The 24,656-nt window shown below is 42.0% G+C and overlaps 1 protein-coding gene across 4 annotated transcripts in view; it reads right to left on the reverse strand.

The window, feature by feature from the left end:
* Nucleotides 1-444: 444 nt before the first annotated feature.
* The window catches only part of shtn3 (shootin 3), a 127,304-nt gene continuing 103,092 nt past the window's right edge, over nucleotides 445-24,656 (reverse strand). For 3 of the 4 annotated variants that reach the window (XM_043704073.2, XM_087995507.1, XM_087995508.1), the window contains 6 exons: nucleotides 24,291-24,391; nucleotides 18,759-18,776; nucleotides 14,505-14,564; nucleotides 10,850-10,970; nucleotides 7,634-7,784; nucleotides 445-2,648 (listed from right to left, as the gene is read on the reverse strand). In XM_043704073.2, the coding sequence (XP_043560008.2) occupies nucleotides 2,471-2,648; nucleotides 7,634-7,784; nucleotides 10,850-10,970; nucleotides 14,505-14,564; nucleotides 18,759-18,776; nucleotides 24,291-24,391 (629 nt within the window). In that variant the 3' untranslated portion in view covers nucleotides 445-2,470. The remainder of the gene's footprint in view (nucleotides 2,649-7,633; nucleotides 7,785-10,849; nucleotides 10,971-14,504; nucleotides 14,565-18,758; nucleotides 18,777-24,290; nucleotides 24,392-24,656) is intronic. The other variant, XM_087995505.1, reaches the window with a different exon arrangement.

The following is a 24,656-nucleotide window of genomic DNA, read 5'->3' on the forward strand; positions in this document are numbered from 1 at the left end:
GTCAGTGTAAATCAGTTCTGAGATTTGAAGTTATCTGGTTGAAAGAATAAAAAGCAACTCAATGGAAACTATGAGCAGTGTGATTTGTAAGTCAGTGGACAGTGACCTGTGTGATAAGTGAAATGGGATCATTTATTTCTATCGTTTAATGTATATGTTTCCTACAAAATGATAATGGTGTTCAGTATCTAGTGTTTTTAGTCATTTATTATGTTTAAAGTTTTAAGACACGAAATCTTGATGTCATCCTTTCAGCTAATAACTGGAAGTTTGAATTTCCTCTTAAGCTTTATCACATAACACATTGTAAATTATCACATGAAGCAAAATGTAAGATTTGGTGGAAGTATAGTCAAAGACAAGTTGCTTATTTTTCATGTACTTATAAATTTTATTTAATCACCAACCACCTTCGGAAGAGTGAAAAAAAAAAGAGAGATCATCCTTGTTTACGTTTCTCCTTTATTCATCAGCCTTAGTTGAAAACCCCAGCAAGAAACTTTCAAATGAACATCATGCCTTGTGCTGAAAGAGTAACCACAATAATAGCACCTGTGTGAGAGAGTTAAAGGTTTGCATTTATAGAAAGGTATTTTTGTGAATTTATCTACAATAATCAGCAAGACTGGCAGACTTGCCAAATGAAATGGGTGGTGTATGGTTTCTATAATGGAATCTATGCAGAATGGCACAATCACCAATGGAGTAAACCCCACAGTGACACCATGCTTGTGTCTACAGGTCCGTAACTATACTGTGAATTTCTCATTTTAACTGTTCCATGTGTTGAGTCTCAGATTAAGGATAATTACTTCCTTTACAGAAAGAACTGTACACTTCACAATTTCTAAGAGCACTGGGAGTAGGGTTGTGGATGGCAGGGCTAGTAGTGTGGGTGGAGGTGTTGCTCACCCTCACTGCTGGCACAGTGTGTAGCATAGAGAGTAGTTTTGATCGCAACTACAACTAATGGCAGCCATTTTGGGTCCTCCCACCTAGCTTCCTCAATATGATCAAAAGACATGGAAGGCCCTTCAAATGTAACAGAAACTTGATTCAACACATAAATCAAGGTGACAATCAAAGAGGGTTAAAAAAAAGACGATATGGTTCCCACAAGAACACCTCCTGGCGTGCTGGCCAGTGGGACTATTTTTAGAATCCGCCTACCTCACACCTGGACCTGACATGAACTAAAAATCAAGTCCCTGGTCTCAGTGCTTTACATTGCAAGGTCCAGAGGAGAGACTGAATTCCCTTTATTGCCTCTGTTTAACCTCTTGATTCTTTCCCTTCCCCTTCCATGAAGATGTGCTCATCATAATAACATTGCAGGGAAGCCAGAGTGTTGTTAGGTAAAAATGTGTCCTCATTTGCAATGCCCCTGCTCTGCGTTTTGAACTGATGTCTGAGAAGGAAGAGCTGCGGTTTGTGGGCCACACACAGAAATTAACAGTTTGGGTTCAGTATTCAAAATTCTCAGGGTCAAGAAGGAATGAAATAAAATATCTGAAGACTGTGGAAGCTAGATCATAAGTCTGTATAATTCTGAGATTGACAGATTTCTAATCAGTAAGAAAATCAAGAGTTTTGGAAATAAGGCAGGAAAGTGGAGTTGAGGATTATCACCACGATCACATTGAATGGCAGAGCAGATGGACTGAACGGCCTACGTTTGATCCTACATCTTATGTTGATAATCACTCACTGATAGTACACTGGTTGTTAAAGTTTCACTGTGGTCTACTTTTAAAAGATGATTTTTTTTTTACCAATAGGTGCTGAAATGAGGCAAAAAATGATTATGTAATGCTGCTCTAAGGAAGACGGAGTGAGATCTTGGTTCAGATTTGAATAGGGATCAAAAAGTACGAATGTTTCTCAATTACGATGAGGCAATTCTGAGCCCTATTCTTGAACAAGCTTAATTGATGATCAAGTAAAATGAATCTGTATTAGTTTCCATTTGTATTGCTTGCTTCTTAAATGGTTTTGACAGAAAGTAAAAATGAAGAAATTAATAAAACAAGTGAAGATAACAATATAACTGAAAGTTCAACTTGCGGCCCAAGTTTGTATAGATTTTTAAATGCATCTGTAAAAACTTTCTCAGGTGAGGCAGTGATGTCAAATCTATCAGCAATGAGCAATACAAAGGAAGAGAAAGGGTCCTATCTTCAGACAGAGCAATAAGAACTCCTCTTCTGCACTTGCCAGCTCATGACTTCCCACCCATTCACTGCTTCAATGGAAGTGAAAAGTGTGGCTGGTGAGTGGAGAAAAAGGTGCCTCTGTCCCACTTTCTCATGCAGGCTGGGGTGCCCAAGCCCGAGGGTCTCAGGGTACTATCACACCAGCTTATGCATGTCAGAAATTTCACTTGAACTCTCTGGCTAACGGTCACATTGGAGAAATTATCATTTTCAACAACATCTGCAAATGTTTTGACATCTCCTCCCCCCGACTGATGTTAACAATCTGCATCAATGCTTTCATCAGTTGTATTTTGACTCTTGGATTTGTTCTGGACCTGAGCGGGAGTGGTTCTTTGGTCAGGTGTTTCTAGTGGACCGCTTATGGTAATAAGGATTCCCTGGGATTGAACATTTTCTTGTTTAATTGAACATTTTCTCTTCATTTCTTCTGGGCTGAAAGGAATCATAAATAATAGTATTAAATATAGCACAGAAACAAAACTTTATATCATACCTCTATTGGTTATGTAAGAAAAGGAAGAGGCCATTCAGCTCCTCAAGACTGTATTGTTTCATGGCATGATTTGTATTTTAGTTAGAGTCATAGAGACGTACAGCATGGAAACAAACCCTTCGGTTCAACCCGTCCATGCCGACAAGATATCCCAACCCAATCTAGTCCCACCTGCCAGCACTCAACCCATATCCCTCCAAACCCTTCCTATTCATATACCCATCCAAATGCCTTTTAAATGTTGTAATTGTACCAGCCTCCACCACATCGTCTGGCAACTCATTCCATACACGTACCACCCTCTGCATGAAAAAGTTGCCCCTTAGGTCTCTTTTATATCTTTCCTCTCTCACCCTAAACCTATGCCCTCTAGTTCTGGACTCCCCGACTCCAGGGAAAAGAGTTTGTCTATTTATCCTATCCATGCCCCTCATAATTTTGTAAACCTCTATAAGGTCACCCCTCAGCCTCCGACACTCCAGGGAAAACAGCCCCAGCCTGTTCAGCCTCTCCCTCTAGCTCAGATCCTCCAACCCTGGCAACATCCTCGTAAATCTTTTCTGAACCCTTTCAAGTTTCACAACATCTTTCTGATAGGAAGGAGACCAGAATTGCACACAATATTCCAACAGTGGCCTAACCAATGTCCTGTACAGCTGCAACATGACCTCCCAACTCCTGTACTCAATACTCTGACCAATAAAGGAAAGTATACCAAATGACTTCTTCACTATCCTATCTACCTGTGACTTCACTTTCAAGGAGCTATGAACATGCACTCCAAGGTCTCTTTGTTCAGCAACACTCCCTAGGACTTTACCATTAAGTGTATAAGTCCTGCCAAGATTTGCTTTCCCAAAATGCAGCCGCTCACATTTATCTGAATTAAACCCCATCTAACTCTTCTCAGCCCATTGGGCCATTAACCCACTTTGCTTCATATCTTGTGATACCCTTACCAAAAAAATCCCCACACTGTGGAAACAGGCCCTTTGGCCCAACAAGTCCACACCAACCCTCTGAAAGAGTAACCCACCCAGACCCATTTCCCTATCCTATTGCTCTACATTTGCCCCTAACTAATGCATCTAGCCTACACATCCCTGAACACTATGGGCCATTCACATAAACTGCACAGCTTTGGAGAGCACCCCATGCAGACATGGGGAGAATTTGCAAACTCCATACAGACAGCCACCCAAGGTGAAAATTGACTCTGGGTCCCTGGTGCTGTGAGGTAGCAGGGCTAACCACTGAGCCACCATGCCACCCAAAATGATCTCCATCTAGGAACCTTTAATCATTTCAGCATCACAAGAGGATGTGGAGAATGTTCTAGATTTCTGTCACGCTTGAGCTGAAGCAATGCTTTCTGATTTCATTCTTGAATGACCTGTTGTTCTGCATTTTGCCACCAAAATAAACATTCCTAATTATCCTGGAGGAAGTGGTTGTGAGCCTTTTTTGAATAACCGGTGTCCATGTTATACATGTAGACACACAGTGACTTTAGGGAGGGATCTTTACCAATAATGAAGGCACAGTGAAATATTTCCTAATTGGGAGGCTGATTGAATTGGAGAGGAACTTGCAAATGGATTTATGTTCCAGGGTGCCTGATGTCCTTGTTTTCCTAGAAGGTTTGGTGTTGTAATGTGGATTCATACTCCCAAAGTATCGCAATACCTTTAGCTGTTGTGGTAGCAACACCCGATGAGTTGAACCAGCTTTCCCATCCTACTCAGAGAGAATGAAGCACTGAAGGAAGCCACTTAGTTGGCCCACCGGTCGACAAAATCTTACTGCACTTATCCCATTTTCTAGCTGTTGGTCTATAGTCCTGGAGGCTATTGTGATGAAGATGTGGGTGTACTGTACGTTTAAGAGAGTTAAAACCTCGCAGGACTACCTGACAGCACCAAGTGTTCTCAATAAGGTATAATGTAACATGTGGTCCAGCAGCTAGGGTAAACTGATTGGCCTAATTCATATTTGTTTTTTTGCCTCCAGGCAACCAGCTAAGCTAGTTGCTGGACCACATGTTATTGCTTATTCAGAACACTTGGTGCTGTCAGGTAGTTGTGCTAGCTTATAACTTTCTTAAGGGTACAGTACACCCACATCTTCATAACTCTATGGCAATGCAAGTGAATATCTAAATACTATTTCAAAGATACAAGAGCTTCTGACTCAATCACTCTTCCAGGTAGTGTATTCCAAACTCCCACGACTTCATAGGTTTGTCGTTAATGAACTGGTTAAAGTGCCTTAGAGGAGAGGGAATGAGAGATGTCCAAATTTAGAGACATAATTCTATAAGGTGTGGGCTGGGCACTAAAGTCAAGGTTGGCAAAAGTGAGGGCTGCAGATGCTGGAAATTAGAGTTTAGATCAGTGTGGTGCTGGAAAAGCACAGCAGGTCAGGCAGCATCCAAGGAGCAGGAAAATTGACATTTTTAGAGTTCTTCCTGATGAAGGGCTTTTGCCCAAAACATCGATTTTCCTGCTCCTCGGATGCTGCCTGACCTGCTGTGCTTTTCCAGCACTATTCTGATCTAAAGTCAAGGTTGGTAATTGTGTAGGGAAGGGAAGTGACAATCAGAGAAATGTGGAGTTTAACAATAACTTACATTCAGATAAAATAGGCTTCACAGGAGCTACTGTTAAACAATATTCAACAGCACATTGAATCATATCAAACAGGTGGCTGGTGGTTGATCAATGAGGTTGATTTGAAGGAACATCTAAAGGAGAGAGAGATTGTGAAGTTTCGAGAGGATTGAAGGAATAGGCAGCTGAAAACGGTTACTATTGAGTGAAGTAAATCAGGGAAGCAAAAGAGGTATGCATATGGACTGCAGCCATTGACTTAACTGCAACGGTCAGATACAGGATCGTGCATTTATGTTTCTTTTCTGTTTCCACCTTGGCCACCATAAAATGAAGGGTAGTTCCTTTTTGTCATAATAAAATGGGAGGGTATTATAAAAATAGTGACTGATGTCTGAACACCCACACCTGGACTCCACTCACAAATGTAAACACAGGACAAAATCACACACGTTTCAGTGTGCTCACATTAATGCTGCTTACTTTCCGATTTGGGACCCAGAGATTGCAAACTTTAGCCACAGAAGATGCAGTTTCCAATGCTCAATTGATGGGTGTTAGACTGAGAGTCTAGTAACTGATCTACGCTCACCATGCTTGATTGCTTAAGCCTCGGGTGCGAACTCGAAGCTAATGGATGTGGCAGAAAGGCTGAGAAACTGAACTGTAAGCATGAGTCAAATACTTTGTGCTTGTAAAGATGTTTTAAACTCTCTAAGTAAACTTGCCACATACTCAGGCACAAGTGTCATCTTTGTACTGTATTACACAGGTATGTAAAATAATCAATAGATGGAATCATTAGCATGATCAGAGTGAGTGACCTGTCTGCGAGAGTTCTTATCCTGATCAGCCATTATGCTAAAATGATTCTAAGGCTGTTTCCACAGGAAAAAAAGACAGAAAAAGCCTAAGCTCTCTGCCTGAGCCAAGATCGATTTTCTTAGAATTGGCAAAGTGAAGGGTCTTTCCTGATAGCCCTTAGCTGGCAGAGGTCTTCAAAAGATTTCGAAGGTGGAGTTATCTGTGAAAATCCAAGAACTTCCAATGATTTGTCCCTTGACGCAGGAATTTGTGCAGATAACCCATCAGAAACTGGGAGAATCGAAAACTTGAAGTGGAACCCAGTCACAATCTGCTACTAGTTCATTTTCTACCTCCCACTTGCAGTTCGGTTTTTGATCTTGATCCGAATTTTGGGTCTGTCGCTCATTAAGTATAAGACACTCAGCAGATACTTGTAATTAAACAGAATGTTGAACACAATAACACCACTGTGAGTGGCACGGTGGCACAGTGGTTAGCACTGCTGCCTCACAGTGCCAGAGACCGGGGTTCAATTCCTGCCTCAGGCAACTGACTGTGTGGAGTTTGCACATGTCTGTGTGGGTTTCCTCTGGGAGCTCCGGTTTCCTCCCACAGTCCAAAAATGTGCCGGTTAGGTGAATTGGCCATGCTAAATTGCCCGTAGTGTTAGGTGTAGGGGAATGGGTCTGGGTGGGTTGTGCTTTGGTGGGTTGGTGTGGACTTGTTGGGCCGAAGGGCCTGTTTCCACACTGTAAGTAATCTAATCCACCTACTTATACTGACCTTTCAAGGCTGCATAATATTCTGACAGTGCACAGGAAGATAAATGGAACTCTTGTGGTGTCTCTGGGCTTGAGCCCTCTTTCAGGTCCTCAAGGCCTTTAAAGGTTCATGTGTAACATGGCCGAGAGGGTTGATTGCCAGCCTGTAAATCTTTCCAATATATCTGATGGCAGGCGCTCAAGTGCAGCACAATCTCATGGTCAACCATCCTGCAGAAGGCAACGGGCCAACATCAAACCCCATTCCCAGAAGTGGGGACTAAACAAATGAGAATCCATGGCTCAGCCCTGGAATCAAGGATAAGGGGCTAAAACAGACACAGGAAGATGTCTCAATCGGAACAGGAGCATATTGCGAAAAGATTTGCAGGTCTGGCAGCATCTATGAACAGAAATCAGAATTAACATCTCGAATCCTGTGACACTCAGAGCTGAGGAGGTCTGAGGAGGGATCACTGGACTGGGAATGTTACCTCTGATTTCTCTCCACAGATGCTGCCAGACTTGCTGACGTTTTCCAGAAACTTTTGTTTCTGATTTACAGCATCTGCAGTTCTTTCAGTTATTATTTGCTAAAAGATTTGTCAGATTTATTGCTAAAGGATATTGTGCAATCTAGAACTACCTAGGTTCATCTATTAGTGTGACAATCACTTTAATTTAAAATAGGTCTAATTTATTGTGTACCCATGTGCTCCATTTACCAGAGACATCTTGCAGTTTTACCTTGCTGAGGTGCTGTTGTTCTGCTCCCCTGTTGCAGCAGCAGCCTGGTGCACAGGACTGGACTCCAGATCATTGCTTTTTCTTTCATCGCTGTCCTTCAGGTTGAGAGATTTGGAAGAAGTGACATCACTGGTATCTGTTTCATTTCCATCTGTCAGAGAAAAGACTGCGTAAATTCTCCTCATGCACACAGTATTGCAATTGAAAAAGACGATCTTATTCTATCCTTGCCAAGTAATTTTCAATATTTAAATTTGCAGTTTAATTGGGACAGGTGCAAAATTGAAGTGATTGAGGCTTCTGTTAAAACAATGAATAGAAGAACACTAAGGAACAGTCACTCAACTCAAAACATCAATTCTGATTTCTCTCGACATATGCTACTAGACTGCTGAGCTTTTCCAGCAATTTCTATTTTTGTAAAGGAAAGCACATCTTTCTGATCATTGTTCTATTGGTAAAGGAAATAGAGGAAGGGGATACAGAGCTTTTACTCCCCCTCCAACTCCATTTTGTTGTAGTCCCTTCCTGCTCTCCCTCTGATCGTTTACATTGGCCGGAATGGGCTTTGCTTGTAAATACTGAATTGGTTACAAAGATGTTTTTATTGTCTTTAGTTTTTGGGCAAGAAAAGCAAAATAAAAAGGTCTCCCAGTTGTGTATGATATCATTTCTGGGTAGAAAGTGAAGCAGATGCTGTGTATATGGACTTCCAAAAACTTTAGTTACTGCAGACGTGGCTAGATGCTAAACCTTAGATGCACGATACTGAAAGAAATATGGCAGTCATAGAGTCATAGAGATGTACAGCAAGGAAACAGACCCTTCGGTCCAAACCGTCCATGCCGACCAGATATCCTAACCCAATCTAGTCCCACCTGCCAGCACCCAGCCCATATCCCTCCAAACCCTTCCTATTCATATACCCATACCAATTGTACCAGCCTCGACCACTTCCTCTGGCAGCTCATTCCATACGCGTACCACCATCTGCATGAAAAAGTTGCCCCTTAGGTCTCTTTTATATCTTTCCCCACTCCCCCTAAACCTATGTCCTCTAGTTCTGGAATCCCCAACCCCAGGGAAAAGACTTTGTCTATTTATCCTATCCATGCCCTTCATAATTTTGCAAACCTCTATAAGATCACCCCTCAGCCTCCGACACTCCCCAGGGAAAACAGCCCCAGCCTGTTCAGCCTCTCCCTGTAGCTCAAATCCTCCAACTCTGGCAACATCCTTATAAATCTTTTTTGAACTCTTTCAAGTTTCACATCTTTCTGATAGGAAGGAGACCAGAATTGCACACAATATTCCAACAGTGGCCTAACCAATGTCCTGTACAGCCGCAACATGACCTCCCAACTCCTGTCTCAATACTCTGACCAATAAAGGAAAGCATACCAAACGCCTTCTTCACTATCCTATCTACCTGCGACTCCACTTTCAAGGAGCTATCTGTAAGGTCTCTTTGTTCAGCAACACTCCCTAGGACCTTACCATTAAGTGTATAAGTCCTGCTAAGATTTGCTTTCCCAAAATGCAGCACCTCGCATTTATCTGAATTAAACTCCATCTGCCACTTCTCAGCCCATTGGCCCATCTGGTCCAGATCCTGTTGTAATCTGAGGTAACCCTCTTCGCTGTCCACTACACCTCCAATTTTGGTGTTATCTAACCTTGCTAAATATGGGGAACCTTGTCGAACACCTTACTGAAGTTCATATAGATCACATCTACCGTTCTGCCCTCATCAATCTTCTTTGTTACACTCTTCAAAAAACTCAATCAAGTTTGTGAGACATGATTTCCCACGCACAAAGCCATGTTACTATCCCTAATCAACCCTTGCCTTTCCAAATACATGTACATCCTGTCCCTCAGGATTCCCTCCAAAAACCTGCCTACCACCGAAGTCAGGCTCACTGGTCTATAGTTCCCTGGCTTGTCTTTACCGCCCTTCTTAAACAGTGGCACCACATTAGCCAACCTCCAGTCTTCCGGCATCTCACTTGTACTATCAATGATACAAATATCTCAGCAAGAGGCCCAGCAATCACTTCTCTAGCTTCCCACAGAGTTCTCGGGTACACCTGATCAGGTCCTGGGGATTTATCCACCATTAACCATTTCAAGACATCCAGCACTTCCTCCTCTGTAATCTGGACATTTTGCAAGATGTCACCATCTATTTCCCTACAGTCTATATCTTCCATGTCCTTTTCCACAGTAAATACTGATGCAAAATATTAATTTAGTATCTCCCCCAATTTCTGTGGCTCCACACATAGGCCGCCTACCTGATCTTTCGAAGGGCCCTATTCTCTCCCTAGTTACCCTTTTGTCCTTAATATATTTGTAAAAACCCTTTGGATTCTCCCTAATTCTATTTGTCAGTTAGAAATTTGGTAAAAGAATGAAAAACAAAGATAAATTAACAATTTGTGGATGTCTTTTGGACCACCGGGGGGCACAAATATCAAAACATTCAGCATTGCTATTACATCATTTGGATTTGCACATAAGGGACATGATAGGAAAGTTTGCACATTAAACAAAATCACTACATAGTGAAGAGGTCTCCAAAGAACATCGAGAAAATAGGTAGGTCAGGTAGGAACCAGGCCTCAAGAAATGAGTGCACTTTTCAATAGAACTCAAAGTTAAGAGAAAATCTAATGTGACAGAACAATAAGACAAATATAGGAAATAATTACCTGCATTGGCCAGTAGCCCAAATTTTAAAGTTAAGATCATGGAAGGAACAAAAGGACTGATGAGGAAATGTTATGAATTTGAAGTGCTTTTAGAATAGGGAAGGCTTGTTCCAAAACCAGTGAAATTGCTTCTAAAATAGAATGGGATAAACGATCACAAATAATAATTTCAAAGGACGTACACAAAAAGCAGGGGAATTGGATATATAGTTAGTATCTGTTTCAGAGGGCTAGTATAGGTGTAATGGGCCAAAAGGCTCCGCTTATGTTGCTAAATGTTAGTGAAGGTTGGTGAACCTTTTTTTTCATTCATTTTGTGGGATGTTTCGCTGGCTGGCCAGCATTTATGGTTCACCTGCATGTGGTTAACCACCAGGCCAGACATAATGACGCATGTGAGTTTGCTTGTTACTTAAAACTTTCTGCCAAGAATATCTGCATTTGTACGTTACAAATTAAAAACTGAGAGAAAGCAGACATCCAGAATTTAGCGACCCATTACCTCTTGGACTGTAATCTGAAGTCTGTTTCCTCCTCCGTCTCAGAACAACCTCCAGCTCATTCTCTGCCTTGTTCTGACTTGCATCTGGAAACCCTCGACTGGGGCTTTTCTTCATTGAATCCTATGAGCAGGTAATAAGAAATCAGGGGCACTGTATATCACACTAAGTGCTACCAACCTCCTTGCACATGTGGCACTGATATCAATGTAAGCTGGTAAAATTAACTTATAAGTAATAACTTTCAGCAGTTAAACACTTAAATGCGGAAGTGACATTGTGACCTGGCTCTAGTATATTGGTGACGCAGTGTTAGTTTATAGGAATCTAATGGCCATCTGAGCTAGTTCATCCCAGGCAGGAATTATTGGTAAAGCCTTGTGCATAAATCAATGCCTAAAACAGGTAGTAGACCCTTTGCATATTTGAATAAAGGGGCTTGATTCCTGTTTGAGATTCTTTGCAAAGTGCTGCAGCCAGTTCAGAGCTGCCATCTCTGAAGAGACTGTTAGACATTACCTACAAGAAGACATGTTTTACCTTTTTGACTGTCCTCAATGTAGAGTATGAATATGCCTGATTAAGTTCAGATGCTGCTTCTGGCCTAGGATCTTCCCAAAGCCAACAAGCAGCTGATGGGGCCACAGCTGGTGCTCACAGCCCACAGGAAAGAAACAAATAAGTCAAGTGAACCAATGGTGAACCACGATCCTGTCATAGGCATCATTCGGTACAATCAATGTCACCCCAAAAGAGTGTGATCCAACTTCTAGTGTTCTCACTGACTGAGTGAAGCAGAAGGGCATTGCAGTGAGAGGCAAGGTGAATTTAATTAAATTAAAGCTTTATTCAATATTTCTTTGAGTCATCTCAATATAAATAACATTATTGAAAAAGTGTGTCACTTTAAGGGTTTTCTCTTAGAGTCCCTACAGTGAGAGAATTTTACAATATATTTCATCAGTGTGTTAGTTAGATGTGCACTATGTGAGACAGTATTACAATAAGCGTAGTGCTTTACCAAATAATTGAAGATTGGAGAGAGTGTTTCAATGAGTTATATATAATGTCGCTTTACAGTGCAAGTTTACTTTAATAGGTAGAATACTTTTTATGAGATAGCATCAAAGTTAGGGGCCATTACGTTGAAGAATATTTGCCGTGGATGTTGAATTATATTAAACAATAGGCAAAGTTTAATATACCCAATGGGTGGCGTGGTGGTTCAAACGTTGGCACGGTGGCTCATTAGTTAGCACTGTTACCTCACAGCACCAGGGACCCAGGTTTGATTTCACCCTCAAGCGACTGTCTGCATGAGATTATCCATTCTCCCCCTGTCTGTGTGGGTTTCCTCCGGGTGCTCCGGTTTCCTCCCACAGTCCAAGGACGATGTGGAGGTGCTTGTGTTGAACTGTGGTGGCTAAGGTTGAAAGTCACATGACACCAGGTTATAGTCCAACAGGTTTATTTGAAATCACAAGCTTTTGGCACACTGCCCATTCGTCAAGTGAAGCGACCTGACAAAGGGGCAGCTCTCTGAAAGCTTGTGATTTCAAATAGACCTGTTGGACTATAATCTGGCGTCGTGTGACTTTTGACCTCGTCCAAAGACTGCAGGTTAGGTAGATCAGCCATGGAAAATGCAGGATGATGAGGTAGGGTGGGATGTTCTTTGGAAGGTCAGTGTGGACATAATGGGTTGAACGGCCTGCTTCCACACTGTAGGGATTCTATGGCATGAAGGTGGATAAGGGATGGGGCACTTGATTGGGCAGGTGTCAAACCACATCCTTACTTCCATCTGATTATGTCTGGTGTGCGAAGGCTCATGGATAATCTCCCTGTCTGGTTGCTAATTGTGGACAATTAATACCTTAAGGCCCCCTTTCCACTGCCAATGATATTCACCCAACAGTGAGTGGGAAAGTATCATTGGGAAGGTCAACAAGCAACTATTTCTTTTGGGTGGAGTCGGGGAGACCCTTATTAAAAGACACTCAGAGCCTGGTCAAGGGACCTGAGATCAGGATGTTGGACCTCGGTGAACACCACCAGAACCTTTGCTCTTTCTTCCAAGTCCTGACTCATTCCCCACAATCTCTGCCCTTCCTCAGCAGGGACCTGATCTTAGGCTTTTTCCGGGTGCATTACCCAGTAATGAGGCTGGCAATAGAAGGCTGCCAGCTTCCAATTGGGATTTCTGCCCCGGGGTATCCTGAATCCCAGGAAAGGCCCAACACTGGCTAGTTAATTGCCTGGTGGGCACTTCATTCAATCGGGCTTTACCTGACAGAGTGGGCACAAGACTCCTACCAGTTGGAGAACTCATAGGTGCGACATGTGCCACCATGATTAAAGTTTGCCCTGCGTTCCAGGGAGGGTGGTGTTGGTTGACAGATTTACAATCAAAGGTATCAGATATATTAGGATTACAATGGAATATACTAAAATATGCCAGCACACAGGAATGGGTGGCACAGTGGCTCAGTGGCTAGCAGTACTGCCTCACAGCACTAGGAAGCTGGGTTCGATTCTACCCTCAGGCTGCTGTCTGTGTGGAGTTTGCATGTTCTCCTTGCGTCTGTGTGGGTTTACTCCCATAGTCCAAAGATGAGCAGATTAGATGGATTGGTCATGCTGATGTGTGGGTTAGCTATGGGAAATGCAGGGATGGGGTGGAGCTGGGTGGGATGCTCTTCAGAGGGCTGGTGTGGACTCAATGGGCCAAATGGCCAGCTTCCATCCTGTAGGGGTTCTATGGAGGTGGTATTTTTAATGTTTAATATCAGAGAGATGTATGCTATGAGTGTGTGTGACAGCTTGTTATGTGAGATAATCATGTACAGAATTGTTGGTTATCATTGTCACTGTAATGGGATTGTGTTATTTGAGAATTATTGAATAAAAGGAATATTGAGAGATCCCAGTGTACCACACATAGGAATAGCTATTTCAGATACTGGACTAATTAAGGTTATATTATAATAATCTGCATTACAATCAGAAGTAATTCATATAATTCCTTGCTTAATCTAAATAGGTTACTTCAGTAAACAGTAATATATTTTACTGTGAGTATAATGTGGAAAGGTTAGTGCGTGTCAAAGTAATCATATGAATAATTTACTGGAACCTATTATTGTCGATGCACTATCTGCTTTGACAGGAGGTCTATCGCTGTCTCTTCATCAACAGTTGCCTAATGTCTGACCATAGTATTGAACTCAAATCAGAAAATCTGCTCTTAACTCACACTGAACACTTGCAACTCAGTTACATTACTCAGTAAATCTGAGGTATTGTTCTTTACTTATTGATTTAAACATACAACATTTTTTGAAAAAGTCAGTGCATGTTAGCAACTCTCTAGTTTCAACTAACTGCTGTGAGGTGAATAATGGAGGAGGTTAAATTGATTATGACATGGGTTCATGATCTTAAGAAACCCAGTGGAATAATAAAGTCACTGGAATCCTCAAGGTGAGGGCACAAATAGTTATTTTCCTGGCTGCCATGGGAGTTCTAATGTTTACTCGATAAACAAAGAGAAATCTGATTCATCCTGACCGGTGCTGTATGTTTTGTTTTATCTTTCCTGATGGTATTTATAAGTGTGGCTGTTAACAAAGGGTTAAATTTGTTCTCTTATATTACCAGGATCCCCTTCAGCTCATCCATGGCACTCTCCTCTGTTTTCTCATCCACTGGTGGTGGCTGTCAGGGTTAAAGCAAACACACAACGGGTATGAATGATGGCATTTGCAGTGAATCAGCTCTCCCTCAGCTACCCAGCACCTGGCATCCTGCTCAGCCTCTCGAACATCCCCGCAGCCATTTAGTCTCTTGCTCATCTTCTTACCAAGTGCAGATGCCTGCCATCTGCCACCCCAGTTTAAATTAGTCAGAGATGCCTGCTTCCAAACCACCCCTCCTGTCAATTGCTATTGGGCACAATGTTTCAATCAGCCAGGTTTGTTCATTGTTAATATTGTCCACAGTTGAGTAGGAATTACTCTATCCAGGGGGAGGAGGGGGCAAGTTTTGCAAGCAGGTTCTCAGCCTGTTCTAGGGAGCCTGCCGTGGGATAGCAGGCCATATTTCGCCATCTCAAAGGGTGGGAAAAGTGTCCTCGATTCCAGCCAGTCTGTCGTCTCTTCATCTTGCTACTTCCAGTAATGGTGACCCTGAAATTACCTGATTGCCATAAAACTAATTCACTAATATCCCTAATGTCCTTGCCCAGCCTGTCCTTTATGTGGCTCCAGACCTACAGCCATGTAATTGACTTTTAATTGCTATCTGCAATGGCTTCGCAAGTCACGGAGTCACAGAGTTATACAGCACCGAAACAAGTCCCTCAATCCAACCAGTCTGCGCCGAACATAATCCCAAACTAAACTAGTCCCACCTGTCTGCTCCTGACCCATATCCCTCTAAACCTTTCCTATTCATCTACTTATCCAAATGCTTTTTAAACGTTGCAATTATACCCACATCTACCACTTCCCCAGGAAGTTAATTCCACACACGAATTTGCCCCTCATTTCTTTTTAAATGTCTCTCTTCTGACCTTAAAAACATGCCCTCTAGACTTGAAATCCCATTCTTAGGGAAAAGACACTTACCGACCATTAACCCTATCTATACCCCTCATGATTTTATACAGCCTATAAATAATTGTACTCACATCCACTACTTCCTCAAAGTTCATTCCACATGCAAATCACTCTCTCTGTAAAACATTTGCCCCTCAGGTCTTTTTTAAATCTCTCCCCTCTCACCTTAAACATGTGCCCACTAGCCTTGAAATCCCCCATCCTAGGGAAAAGACATTTGGTTCTTTAAGCCTAGCCATCCATGCCCATGTACCAAGAATGACATTCAGAAAATAATTATCACCATCAGCTTTGCTTAATTTTCATTTGGAAAAACATATTAAAAGCTAACGTTTTTTTTTAAACAGAAGTGTATTGACTCAACAACAAGCTGCACAAATGCAACCTGCACTTGAAGATGTATAATATTTAGATTTTTATAAATATGATCTCTTTTGGCTGATCTGCTCTAATTTTTAAAATACTAAATATATTGGAGCTCACGTAGCCATGGAAACAACAGCAAAGCAAGATTGATGTCAAAGGTTATATTCCCTTGATTGATTTGTATTAAGAGTTGAGCATCCCTACCGCAGCAGCCTCTCAAACAGCTACAACTGTTATCACTGCTCCTGGAGGGTGTCTCAGCAGCTGAGCCCAAGCTGGTGTCACTCAAGTGGTCTCTCTCCTCTCTGCACTGTCGAACCCACAGTCCTAGAGCACTTAGCCACAGGAGGTTAGGCCTCAAATCTTAGCACAATATTTCTATCAGCTCCCAGACCCCATTGCCGAAGGGAGGCATTTGGTCCTGACTTTAATCACTCATCCTCACTGAGAGGAGTTTGAAGATGCTAGCGGAACCAGCTACTTCTGATGAAGAAGGGTAATCAATATCCCATAATGTAGAATGCTACGAAATAGTCCAAATCAGAAATTATTCAACCTAATCATAGAGTCATAGAGCTGTACAGTACTGAAACAGACCCTTCAGTCCAACCCGACCATGCCAACCAGATATCCTAAATTAATCTAGTCCCATTTGCCACTATTTGGCCCATATCCCTCTAAACCCTTCCTATTCATATACCCAACCAGATGCCTCTTAAATATTGTAATTGTAACAGCCTCCACCACTTCTTCTGGGAGCTCATTCCATACACGCATCACCCTCTGTGTGAAAGACTTGCCCCTCAAGTCCCTTTTATATCTTTCTCCTCTCATGTTAAACCTATGCCCTCTAGTTCTGGACTCCCCCCACCCCAGGGAAAAGACCTTGTCTATTTATCCTCTCCCCACCCCTCTTGTTGTTGTGTCACCATATTCTGACCAGAGCATAGGGGCTGCTCTCTCATTAGAGAGAAACAGCTGGTGGTGATTTAGCCTGAGGGTTACCAGGCCTCAGCCAAGGGAAGACGTTAAGAAAGAGAATCCTTCATCGTAACCTCAAACCAGTGATGGGAATTGAACCCACACCATTGGTATCACACTGCTCTGTAAACCAATGATCCAGCCAACTGAGCTAAACAAATGCTGGCATGAGTTTATAAACCTCTATAAGATCACCCCTCAGCCTCTGATGCTCCAGGGAAAACAGCCCCAGCCTGTTCAGCCTCTCCTGATAGCTCAAACCCTCCAACCCTGGCAACATCCTTGTAAATCTTTCTGAACCCTTTCAAGTTTCACAAGTTCCTTCCTACAGCTATACGTAATAAGTTCTAAAACAAATGTCAGTAGGGTCCCCCAATGGGGATGGTGATAGGTGGACTGATCTACACTGGTCAAAGATTGATCCAGGTCCTCTGGGTTAGTTTTGGGGGGAGCGAGGTATCTGAATCAGCCAGTTACCCTTCCTGGTAAAACATATGTTTGGGGTTTGAGCCGAGAGCAGTACTTGGCTTGACCTGTGGTTCACCCCATATTTCGACTGGCCACAGGCACACTGTTGGCTAGACTTAAAGGCAAAGAGTGAATCCTTCTGTGACCAGCAGAGGGCAGCCAGTGCTGTGGCATTATACCCATGATGTGGAGATGCCGGGGTTGGACTGGGGTGTACAAAGTTAAAAATCAAACAACACCAGGTAATAGTCCAACAGGTTTAATTGGAAGTACAAGCTTTCAGAAATAAATCTGTTGCTGTGTAATTTTTAACTTTGTCCATCCTCAAAGATCAACATCTTTAGGGATGAAAGGAGAAAAGGAAAAGAAAAAGAGAACCACCCCCTTTTAAAATATTTGCCCTTCACGTCTTCTGTAAATCTCTCTCCTCTCACCTTAAGAATATGCCCCCTAGTCTTTAAAGCCCTCATCCTGGGGAAAAGACAGCTACCATTGATCCTATCTAGACTCAAGATTTTATAAACCTCTATAAAGTCACCCTCAACCTCCTACGCTCCGGTGAAAAAGTCCCAGAACGTTTCTGCTGGATCACAAATTGTCTTCTAATATCCCAGATATTATCAGTGGAAAACCGCTAATGACAACAAGCAAAGCTCAAAGCTGTTGAATAATTACAGAGTTATTGCTACGAAACAAATCTTGAGCAGGCCTCAATATGTTGCTTATGGTTTTAATTTTATTTTGAAAATAACTCTGAAGCTTCCCCTGCTGTCCAGTTACTGCAGAGGAGAGTGGTAACAAGGATTTCTGCCTGCTCAGGGTCATGAGAGTCAACCATGAAAACAGCCTGGGGAAAAGGGTGGAGATGCCGGTGTTGAACTGGGGTGGACAGAGTTAAAAATCACACAACACCAGGTTATGGTCTGACATGTTTATTGGGAAGCAATAGCTTTCGGAGCGCTGCTCCATCATCGGGTAGCCCAGCCTTCCAGTGGGGATCAATCACAACCAAGGAAGACAACTTTGACTGATCAAGCCTTTCTGCTCATTTCCAATCCACAGAGCAGCCTAGCTGCCTGGCAGACTGAAAACTTTCCCTCAAACGTGCTAAAGAAAAATCAAAATCCCAACTTTCCCCAGCCCCATTGCTGGTCAGTTTCCATCTTTACTCTGGATTTTCAAATAACTCAAATCTACAACAATTGATTCACAGAAATCAGAGGCCAATTTTAACCCCTTATCTAAAATAAATGTGATAGAGGAAAAATCATTCCATTAGATTTATTCAAGCTTGAGACAGCATGCTTGGGGAAAGAATATTGTCAATCTATTCGTTTGTGGCCTCAATTTCACCCTCATTTCACAGACCATCATTTCAGGAGGGGCTTCAAAATCTGCAAGGGGGGGGATGCTAACGGGGTGAGGTTTGGCAAGGCAAGTGCAAGGGACGTGCAAAGAAAAGGAGTAGGAGTCCTACCTTGTTGCTAACTTTCCTCTTCAGAAAGAGATCCGCCAAGCAGTCAGTGAGAAAGAATAAGAGAGGAAGTATCAGTGTAAGATCTCATATAATGTAACCCACAGTGTCCAGGAACCAAACACATTTCTCATTAATATCCAACTCGGTAAAGGTTAAGGAAAAGATCCAAAGAAATATAACTGAGAGAAATAAGTACAGATGTACACGGCCATTGAGCCCATCTAAGTCATTCTACCAGACATAATCTATCAAGGTATGTGGCTCACTTTTTGTATGATTTGAGTCTTTATCTCCAATAACATATCGGGATTGTGATTTCTGATATTATTCTTGCCTTTTTTTAAAACTAGCATGTACCTGTTTACACTTGGACCATAGCCATGGTTTGACTTGGTAACCTGTAAAACCCCAACTCATTCTCATCTCAGAGCTCTTCTATCAGTCACTGTCTCTCAGAGAGACTGAAGTTTTCTAGCTGTTCCTTCTTTGCTAAAGTTACGTCAGTTATGGCTGACATAGTCGAGAGTGTGGTGCTGGAAAAGCACAGCAGGCCAGGCAGCATTTGAGGAGCAGGAGAGTCCACGTATCAGGCATAAGCACTTCATCAGGAGACGAATCCTGATGAAGGGCTTATGCCCGAAACATTGACTGCCCTGCTTCTCGGATGCTGCCTGACCAGCTGTGCTTTTCCAGCACCACACTCTCGACTCTGATCTCCAGCATCTGCAGTCCTCACTTTCTCCTTATGGCTGGCATAGTCAAAAAATTGGACCCCAAGCTATATCACTGGTTCCTGATACCCTCTAGATTTTCTGACTGTTGTGATAGAGTAATGCACGCCTTTCATATGGAAGGTGTTAAGTTATGAAGATGCAAAAAAAGTATTGTTACACAATGTATTTCTTCTGTTGGCCAGCAACCAGGTGCCATAGTATATGGAAAGACTGAGATGAGTGTAATATGGTTACGCAGTAGATTTCTCATTTGTACCACAAGAAGTCAACAAACTACTGAGCAAGTTAACATCTTCATTGCAAATACAGCAAAATTTTGTTTTAACCTTATGAACTGACACTCTCAATAAACCGGCAAAAATTATACACCTCAAAAAAAACTCTGTGAAGTTTACGGTATTATTCTGTCCAATTATAGTTTTTTAAAATTTATTTACCTCAGTGTAAACGTACTTCGAATCATAGAGACATACAGCATGGAAACAGACCCTCTGGTCCAACCAGTCCATGCCGACCGTAATCCCAAGCTAAACTAGTCTGCCTGCTCCTGGCCCATATTCCTCCAAATCTTTCCTACTCATGGACTTATCCAAATGTCTTTTAAATGTTGTACCTGCATCCACCACTTCCTCTGGCAGTTCAATCCACACACGACCCGCTCTCTGTATAAAAATTTTGCCCCTCATGTCCTTGTTAAAATCTTTCTCCTCTCACCTTAAAAATGTGCCTCCCAGTTTTGAACTCCCCCACCCTAGGGAAAAGACCCTCGCCATTCACCTTATCTATGCCCCTCATGATTTTATAAACCTCAATAAGGTCACCCCTCAACCTTTGCTCCAATGAAAGAAATCCCAGCCTTTCCAGTCTAACTTTATATCTCAACCCTGCCCCCCCCCCCCCCACTCCTGGCAACATCCTGGTAAATCATTTCTGAACCCTCTCCAGTTTAATAATATTCTTCCTATAACAGGGCAACCAGAACTGGGCGCAGTATTCCAGAAAAGGTCTCTCCAACATCCTGTATAACCTCATCATAACATTCCAACACAAATGGCCACACAAAATATCAGTAGTTGATTCAATCTCAAGTCAATTTATCCTCAAATGCTATGATCTCCCACAAGGTCTGAGGTCCCACAACCACAGCTGAGGGTGAGAGTGAGAACAGTCTCTGCTGGTAAGGTTATATTATTATTTAAGTGATTTATGTAAATAAAGTATAACAATGATGTGTATACCCCCCTGTATTACGTTTCTACTAGTTAGTGTATGGTTTTACATTGATTATCCAGAATATTTAACAAACCAGCTCAGTCCTAGTTCAATATGTGCCTGATAATAGAAAGTTTACTGTATTATATATGCAAGTTCTGACTGCTTTTCCAATGCTGTTTACTTGGTGGCAAATCTCATATTTGTTTGGCCAGGCATAGTTTGAGCAACGCCATCAACACAAGCATTTTAATTCAAGATGTTTCCTGTCCAGTATTGTGGCCCATTGGACCCACCAACAGTGACAGTGTTCTAAATGGGGACAGTTACACTCATCAAAAGAAATGCCAAATAAAAGTGAAATGCTGTAGGTGCTGGGTGTCTGAAATGAAAAAAACTGAAAGTGCTGGAGAAGCTCAGCAGCTCATGAAATGCCACATTTTCTGTTCCTACCTTCTGTCAGAGCACCGTTTTTAATGATGAAACAAAGCAAAACTGAAAGAAGCAGATAATAATCCTTGTTGATCCCATTCTCTATTTATATAATTAACCTCTCATCAACTGAAGGTGGCAAAGACTTACAAGTAGCTGATCATTTACACATATTTCTCACACCAGTAACAATTAGCTTTTAATTGAGCTCAGAATGTGTCTATTTATACCTATTGGAACTTGGAGTTTTATAGGGACCAGGAGAGCTGTCTGGTGGTGCAATGGTAGTGTCCCCACCACTGGTGTTGGAGGTCCAGGTTCAATTCCCACCTGCTCCAGAGGTGTGCATTAACATTGAGCAATTCGTTAACTAAAGAGAGTAGGCATGTCGATAACAGAGTAAAGATTAGACAAAGTGGGTGCTGAAGATTAGAGTAGTGCTGGAAAAGCACCCAAGGAGCAGGAAAATCGACACTTTGGGCAAAGCCCTTCATCAGGAACGACAGTAACAGAAACGTTGATAATAGGCATACTTTAGCAAGAGAAGAATGATTATGTTATGAGACACCGTTTCCTTTAACTTGCCATTTGAAATTCTTGGGAGATTCCTTGCAATATTTCAAGTCTTGACATTGAATTAAATCTGTCTTTTTATCGACATGGGAAATCTGAAAGGTACTGAATGAGGAGGTGTATCCTTGTCACAAAGCAGTAGCCATCAACTCTGCTAGAAAGTAGTCTGATAGCCTTTTATACCTGGCACTTGTATGCCCACTACTGCAGGAGGATATAGAGTCATAGAGCTGTGTAACACAGAAACAAACCCTTCGGTCCAACACGTCCATGCCAACCAGATACCCTAAACTGATCCAGTCCCATTTGCCAGCATTTGGCCCATATCCCTCTGAAACCCTTCCTATTCATATATCCATCCAGATGCCTATTAAATGTTGCAATTGTAACAGCCTCCACCACTTCCTCTGGCAGCTCATGCCATACACGCACTACCCTCTGTGTGAAAAAGTTATCGCCTTGGGTCCCTTTTATAGCTTTCCCCTTTAAACCTATGCTCTCTAGTTCCAGACTCTCACATCCCAGGGAAAATACCTTGTCTGTTTATCCTATCCATGCCCCTCATGATTTTATAAACCTCTATAAGGTCACCCCTCAGCCTCTGACGCTCCAGGGAAAACAGCCCCAGCCTATTCAGCCTCTCCCTGTAGCTCAAACCATCCAAACCCAGCAATTTCCTTGTAAGTCTTTTCTGAAACATTTCAAGTTTCACAAAATCCTTTCTACAGTAGGGAGACTAGAATTGAATACTGTTATGTAGCATCCAGAAATTCTACATTCTATGATGTGTTTTCCTTTCAATAGAACGTTAGACAATTTTTATACGTAGACTTTCATTTCAAAATTTGCAAATTCTGGTTATCTGAAATAATGATGCGGAGGTGCCAATGTTGGACTGGGCTGGACAAAGTCAGAAGTCACATGACACCAGGTTATAGTCCAACAGGTTTATTTGAAATCACAAGCTTTCGGAGCGCTGGCCCTCACTTCACCTGATGAAGGGACAGCGCTCTGAAAGCCTGCGATTTCAAATAAACCTGTTGGACTATAACCTGGTGTCATATGACTTCTGACTTTACCTGAAATAAAACAAAAGAGCAAAGATTTCAAAATTGTCAACTTAAATTATATTCTTTCCATGTGAACTCTAGTTACCTATTGATTGGAATTAGAATCCCTACAGTGTGGAAACAGGCCCTTCAGCCCAACAAGTCCACACCGACCCTCCAAAGAGTAACCCATTCCCCTACCCTATATTTACCCCTGACTAATGCATCTAACATTATGGGCAATTTAGCACGGTCAATACACCTGACCTGCACATCTTTGGATTGTGGGAGGAAACTGGAGCACCCAGAGGAAACTTGTGCAGACATGGGGAGAATGTGCAAACTCAACATAGAGAGTCATCCGAGGTGGAGAATTGAACCCGGGTCCTCATCAATAGAGTAAGATGCATTGTAACATCCCAACCCAATCAAACTGAAGCATTCCATGTGTTGTTGATGAGATTACCGAAAGGGGAGCACATTATTGCTCAGTAAAATGTAAGGGGTGTTTTTATTGTCTCACACCTCATGCAAACATAATTACATGTTGAGCACCTACTGACAGACAGGAATGAGTGACGATTTTAAAATTCTGCAAGGAGTTGTTCCTCTATTTGAATGTTAGGGTGATTGCCATTTCTGATCTGGTAGACCAAGCTGGAGAATGGATTGTTCTCAAAGATCCCATTGCTCCAGAGGATGACAGATAGCATGTGGATAAGTCAGACTTTTGCCTGAAACGTCAATTTTCCTGCTCCTCAGATGCTGTCTGACCTGCTGTGCTTTGCCAGCACCACACTCTTAACACCACACTAATCTCCAGCATCTGCAGTATTCACTTTCGCCTTAATTCTACGGCATTCAAAAAGAAAAGTGTAAAAAAGAAATCAAATATGCACAGCATTGTTTAGTTCACATTTAGTTATTGTTTAGTTTTGCATCTCTTTTTTTTTCTGGCTCTCCATTATTTCAAAACATGGCACACACCATTAACTAAATTTCCAACCTATTCTAACCTCCAGACTAGCCTCCAAATTACTTTCAAAAATGCACCCAGCTGCTTTTGAAAACTGACTTATAGAATAGTTTGATTTCCTCTGAACTGTCAATGCTTCCTACTTTTGCATTTCTCTGTCTCCAGGATTAAATAAATAGAATTTTAAATCCAATTGTTAATCAAAACACAACAGGTCCTTTATTGTATTTATGTTTCTTACAAAGATATTATTTAGATTTATGGTTTGTTTAGAGAGGTTTTAATTTTCTGTAGTTTCTTTACCATGTTGGTAGATATGATCTTGATAGAACATTAGAATATTGTTGTCATTTCTAGAATAGCAGTGAATTGGAGTGGATACCAGTCAAGGCAGAGGATATGGATGTATCCATTATTTTAGTCCTGGATTGAAACATGTTCAGCCAGTCTTAATGGGAACAAAAACTATGGGGAAATATACTACCTTCACTGTTGAACAATGGGACCATCAAACTGGTTTGGGAATGATATGAACCAAACTCTAAAGGGATTTTACCTTCGAGACCTGGGCCACAGGCCGTAACATGACACCGTGTTTTATCCGTTCCATCATTTCATTCACAGCTTTTACTTTCACGTCATCGATCCCAGTCTGGTCTACAGAAAAAAAGACAGACAGAGAAAATAAAGTGAAAGTATCAATCTTACTCCAAGCCACACTGAGCCAAGGCTGGATTCACCAACAGATATACTGATCCTGTCTCCTCCATTATCTAAATATGTGAGGAAGTATCATTGGGTTTTAATCTCAAGACCCCAGGACTTTTCCTTCCATTTCAGATCTGTTGAAACAAGGAGGGCTCTTGTGATGCAGGAGTAATGTCTCTACCTCTGCACTAATGAAGCTTGGATTCGAAGCCCA

The sequence above is a fragment of the Chiloscyllium plagiosum genome, unplaced genomic scaffold (assembly GCF_037043375.1).
Source record: "Chiloscyllium plagiosum isolate Xiang-an unplaced genomic scaffold, Cpla_swu_hap1 HiC_scaffold_16, whole genome shotgun sequence".
NCBI classification, from domain to species: Eukaryota; Metazoa; Chordata; class Chondrichthyes; order Orectolobiformes; family Hemiscylliidae; genus Chiloscyllium; species Chiloscyllium plagiosum.